This window comes from Meleagris gallopavo, chromosome 4, assembly GCF_000146605.3.
Source record: "Meleagris gallopavo isolate NT-WF06-2002-E0010 breed Aviagen turkey brand Nicholas breeding stock chromosome 4, Turkey_5.1, whole genome shotgun sequence".
NCBI classification, from domain to species: Eukaryota; Metazoa; Chordata; class Aves; order Galliformes; family Phasianidae; genus Meleagris; species Meleagris gallopavo.
In genome coordinates this window covers 60,853,894-60,859,893 of record NC_015014.2, presented here as the reverse complement: position 1 = coordinate 60,859,893, position 6,000 = coordinate 60,853,894, and the positions used below count along the sequence as shown (strand labels likewise).

The 6,000-nt window shown below is 41.2% G+C and overlaps 1 protein-coding gene across 1 annotated transcript in view; it reads right to left on the bottom strand.

Annotated features, from left to right (window-relative positions):
• LOC100541911 (max dimerization protein 4) overlaps positions 1–6,000 on the bottom strand; it is a 34,403-nt gene continuing 28,403 nt past the window's right edge. Inside the window, exons 3-5 of the mRNA XM_019614991.2 lie at positions 5,378–5,492; positions 2,207–2,366; positions 1–1,375 (exon numbers count right to left, since the gene is read on the bottom strand). Coding sequence (XP_019470536.2) covers positions 1,227–1,375; positions 2,207–2,366; positions 5,378–5,492 — 424 coding nt within the window. The 3' untranslated portion in view covers positions 1–1,226. The remainder of the gene's footprint in view (positions 1,376–2,206; positions 2,367–5,377; positions 5,493–6,000) is intronic.

The following is a 6,000-nucleotide window of genomic DNA, read 5'->3' as shown; positions in this document are numbered from 1 at the left end:
AAAGACCTTCTTTAAACAGGTAATGCAAAGACTGGTCCGTTTTTTCTTACCCGGCAAGCCAAGCTCTAATGACTTCACTAAGCAGAAGTTGTATTAAAATACATCTTCATAGTATTGCTATAATTTGGGTAAATATGTTCTGAACAGCTTGATGAGTACTAAATAAACTTTGCTGTTTTACAGCATACATTTAAATTTTTTGCACTTTTTTAAGAATAGAAAATGCAATTATAGTGTGCAAAAGAAAAAAGGATTAATTATCTTCTAGCTGAATACTGTATTTTTAAGCCATGCCTTCCATAAAAATGTATTGACATGTGTAAAAAGAAAAAAAATACAAGCAAACAGAAATTTCATTTCCCTGCAAGGAAAAGATTAGCTATCACAATCTGGATCACTTGAGTTCTGTATTTTCAGGCAAAGAAATGAAAAAAAAACAACCACCAAAAACACTGAAATGCTTCAATGTCATCCATTCCACAGTAACAGGTCCAAACTGCAGTGCTGCATTCTACTCCTCCTGTTAACATGGATGGAATGATTTGCTGCTGGTTGGATACTGAATACAAAAAAGCAGAAGAAAGTTGAGATCATCCCACATGAAGTCATTACTAGAGCTGGCTTTTCCCCCATTTTGAAGTACAGTAGTGACTTGTAAATATGACCTTTTCTAAAGATCATCTGCATTTTGAAGGTTTATCTGCCTGCTTTACCCAAACAACAACTGCTGAAAGAATTGATACAACAGAGCCTGCTATACAGGGTTCAATTTTCTTTTTTTTTCCATGTAAAAATACCACAAAAAGTAGTTTTAGGTTTCTGTATCTCTGAATCACTAACATATGGTAGTTTCCATTCATTCTTCCATGTTTGAAAATGGTTTCTGCAAAATCAAAATAATTGTTAAACTTCCTTATGCCATGCTTCCAACAGTTTGAATTTAATACTTCTTGAATGGAATGACAATTTCTTTTCTTTAATTTGCAGTAGAGCTACATCAAGCTAGCTTTAAGTCACAACTGTACCTAACCACAGTTCTCTGCAGCAAACCCATGATTTACAATATCTAATATTGTGGTTACAGTGCAGGGAACCGTGGGTAAGAAACCTCCATGTCAGAGTACTGTGGTTGGGGTTTCCCGGAAGAGTGGCAGTTGACACCTCTGGAATATTCATATATAAGTGCTTCAGTCAGATGGTCCTGAGTTGAACTGGTAACTCAGGCACTATGAGAGCCTGGCATTCAGTCTGCGGGAATGTGTGTAACCTCCATCGCTCGAGCCGCTTTGCAAACTGTAGTGGTCTTCAGCATCACTGGCACTTCCAATACTGTCCATTTCACCGGGTGTAAACTCCATTCCTTCGATGTCTACTTCTAAAGAAAACGTAAGAAGTACATGTTCAGAAACGCAGCTTCTCTAGCAAGTAACTGGGAGCCAGCACTGCCTGTGTAACCAATGTGCAGGTGGAACCCGAATCATTCATTTTCTGTAATTAAAAAAAGCCTGCAACAGTAGCTCCTGAGGTAAGTAGCATCTTCTTCACCTGAGAATTAAAATCCCTTCAGTCCTCACCTACATAAGTACACAGCGTGACATCAACACCAAATGCTGTCCCAGAACCGTTCCAACCTTTCATAGATGCTGGTCTTAAAAAACAAACCAAGAAAACCCAAACCCTCTGGGCTCTGAGCCGTAGCACCACAAGCGGCAGCTCAACCTGTGCAGGTGTCAGCTCACAGTGACTGCGGTGCAGCCATCTGTCCTCCAAGAGCTGCACTGCGACCAACAGCTCCATCTCCCATGGGCCCTGAAAAGGGCTGCGTGTGTGAGTTCTCACTGACAGACACACTGCTAATCAGAACATAAGGAAAGGTGACGGGAGCTCCGAGAGCTCACTCTTAAATGAAAACCAAATGTAGGAAACACTTGGTGATCACTGCACAGAAAATATTGTAACATTTCACAAGAAAAGATGTTAAATAATTTACTCACGCAAACAAGGCAAATAACTGTTTTGCAAAGAATATACAAAAGATGTCGTTTTTCGTTCTGTAGATTGCGTAACAGAACAGTTTTGTCTGGGTTTTGTTGAAAACGTGATCTTAGTTCTAAATTGCGCATTGAAAAATCGAATTTTTTTGCTTCCCTGTTTCCCCCTCCTTCCCACAGCTGCAGGCCCCTCTGGGCAGCCCCCATGCAGTTACCTTGTTCAGAGTCAGTGGATATTGTTGATCCCATACTGTCAGTGCGGATGCGCTCCATGCCCTGCACGGATAGCTGCTCCAACCTGCGTTTGAGGTAGCGGTGTTCCCGCTGTAATTGTTCTTTAATATTCAGAGCTTTTCGGTCCTGTTCTTCCAATTTCTTAAAGAGAGAGAGTATCAGTAAGTCAACAGCTCGCACTCGTGTTAAAGCATCAGTAACTTCAGATCTTCTCTAATCAGTTCTTTCAGAGCACGAATTGATGATCAGACACAATTATTTCTGTTACCACCCTGTAGGGCTCCATACAATTTCAGCTGACCAGTCCAGAAGCGAATTGGTTTCACAGTAAAATACATGGATACAGCAAAAGAAAAAAATTCCTTAGGAACCCTTTTGCCACTAGCAAAAGCTTCTCAGCTAAGACTGAATGATTGTTGCCTTGGTTCTGGGGAACATTTAAATCATTTTGTCAGGCAAAACTGTCACCATCTTCGGTAACTAGCGCACGGCTCCGGTTCCAAGCAGAGTTTTATGGCTCTTTAGGTGAAACAAGAGAGTTATCACTGTAAAGGAACCATTACAGGCTCCTCAGTGCTCCCTGTACTACTATGGAAATTTTTACCATTTAAGAGTGCTTCATTATCAATATTCCAGTATTACTTTATATATGAAGTGGGAGGAATTTACCAACAACTCCCTTCATTCTTGCATTTCTTTTTCCTAGCACTTCTCTGATAACTCTATGATAACCCCCTACAAAATCAGCACTATTAATCCAGTACTTCTCAGCAAACAACCTGTGAATGAGTCCTTTCATGAATCAGCCCCAAATCTTTCCTGTTACTTGAATAAAATAAGGTGTGCATTTTGGAAAGAAAAAGAATACCTCACACTGTGTAAAACGCAATGCACTGTTGGTACAAAGGTAATAGCAGGGATATTCTCTTTTCGGATTTCAGCTGAATGCTTTTCCAATCACTGATAGCTATTTTCAAAAACGGACTACATAACTAGAGAAGAAGTAGAATGGATATGACTGGATCAAAAGCAGGAGCTACAAACAAAACACACACACACAAAAGGCAATTCTTTTAATTTAAGTGATGAAGTAAATTACAAGTTCTGGCAGAAAAAGCACTTATAAGCTAGACCAAATTTCTCTTTGAGCAGTGTTTACATGACCACTGAGATTAGGAGATGTATTGGGAGTGAATACAGCTGCTGCTGACTCTTCCCTACCATGTGAATGAACCTATGTGTGGGTTTCTAGAGGAGAGTGGGGTGGGACAGCATTACAACAAACCACGAGCCAGGTGACTGCAAGGATTCTGCTGTTCTAATGCAACCCCAAAAGCAAATGTATTTATCTTTGAAAACATAATTGATATTACTCAACTCAGCAGCTTCCCACCTGAATGAAACCTAACTTCTGTAGCCTCATTGTAAGCCCAGGCCACAACTACTCAGATATGCATCATACGTAGGAACACGATGTTACAGTAAGCAAATGGGTGAGTACACCCATGTGCACAGCACACCAAATGTGCCCAATTGATCACATTTCCTTTTCCTCTATTTTCCTGGCTGCAGTCCCAAACTCTAACAACTATTTTGGGAATGAACTTGGTGATTCATATCCAGGAGACCCAAAACTGTCCGATTTCTCAGGGCAAGTTTCAGTGTATGGGCGTGCGTGTGAAAAGTTCAGAACTAATTGCTGTGTTGGAAGGGCCGGGGCAGTGCCTGCTCTGACAGTGCAGCTGGGAGGTGGCTGTCCAAAAGCCTGCAGACCTGTTGGAGGGGAGCAATCAGGCATCAGAACAGTGGAGGTAGGTTCAGTTAGAATCTCAAAAAGAAAACAAAACTTCAGTTTCACTTTTGAGAAAAGCAGTACTTGGTACCGTGCATGACAGACTGGGAAAGAATCTGTTCCTAGCTTTGTTATCAGCAGCTGAAATGTTAACTGCATGGCTAATCTCTCACACTTGCCACTTGTAAAAACAGTTTTTCAATTTGTATGCATAAGCCCATGATAGGGGGGCAGCCCGAGACAAAAACCACACGCAGTGCCTTTCATGCATGTTAGCCTAAATTATAAACAAGCAGCCAAAATCTCCAATGGTCAAAACAGGGGTTGCTCAGCTGGAGTAAACGTGCTTACAAGAGCTGAAGAAGGAGCTGAGTAACCTTGTTTACAAGAATGCCTTTGCTTAAATTCATCCTTAATGCTTCCTACGAATTACAGCCATTTCTGCAATTGCACTGAATGTCAGTGCTGTACAGCAGCAGGCTGTTCTCCAAAATATTCCCAGACCACTGGCAGCACTCAGCCTCTCACAACACTTTTTACTTTTCTCTTTTTTCCCCTCTAACACTGAAAAAAATGCCGACAAATAATTACAGTCCTGGACACGGCATCAGAAACCTGTTCTTTAACCTTCTGCATTTAAATATTATCATCTATCTGTGTTTCCATTCCCCTGAAAATGATGAGAGTGAAACTACGCTGTCTTAGGAAAGAGCAGGGCTGAGGAGGGATCTCCTTTGTGTTGTCTGAGCACACATCTAACCTGTACTGTTGCTAAAGCACAGGTGAGGTTTCGTTTTGGTTTTCAGCTGGTGGCTCAGGTGTTGTTCACACAAAGCATGCAAAGGGAGTGGCAGCTAACAGGAGATGAGATTTTATTTTTGGTTTCTTTTAAGTGATTGGCATATGCTCCAGGATCTGGTTGCTGGAGTATGGGATGAGGGTGAGACTCATTAGGAGCTATAATCCCTTTGACTCCGTTAGTTATTTCATTACCAGTTATTGGTATTTTTACACTGACATCAGTGCAGTACAATGCTACTTTGCTCAGTCCTTAAAAATAAATACATTAATCAAATAACATCCATGATATACATATGTTTTAATACAATGTAAACCATTAATAATCACAAAACCACCATTTTATGTATCTGATACTGCAAAGCACATAAAAAACTTGATACCCTGAGTGAAAACTAATGTTCTAATGAGTGAAAACTAGTGCTTCTAATACAGACCAATAGAGCCAGAAGATCAGACATATGGATACAGATCCTGTGTGAAAATTAAAACTACTCTCTATGGATACACATTCTGGAAGATTATGCTTAAAAAATGTAAAAGTACAGATGAATGTTTTTACCTTGATATGCATCTTAGCTCTTTTCAACAGACTTAGAGTGGTGTGTCTGGTGCTGTCCGGCCCAAGAGGCACAAGCTGTTTTAGCTGTTCCAAATATAGCCGGAGTTTCGCCCGTCTGCAATTATTAAAAATGAAGAGTGTTGTAGTAAAGTTGCACTTGAATAGCATATCCTATATGCAAACACCATCTGTTTGCAGGATCTCTCTGCAAAACTCAATTCAACAGTGGCTTCCTCTCCCCTTCCTTTGGCAAAGTTTCAGACCAAAAGGTCACTTGAAATGTAGTAATGCTACTTGGCACACTCATACACTATTTTCATACCTATATTTGAAAGCAGTTTGCTCAGTCTGGTTGTTCCCAACTTAAGGAAGGGGAATTACACCCAGAGAAAGTAACTCAACCAAGGCTGCACATTGAATCTGTGGTTGAATAAAGAAGAGAAGTGGAGACTTCACCCCAACCTGGGTGGTTTTCCAGCTGCGGGAGGGAGCAGAGGCTGCACACCGCAGCTCCCCGCTGCCCGATGTGATGGCTGTGCTCCTGCACTGCAAGGCACGGCTGCTTCCAGCTGTACCTCTCAGCCCTCACCATAGACCCTTTTTGCTCCTGCCCAAGCACGAAC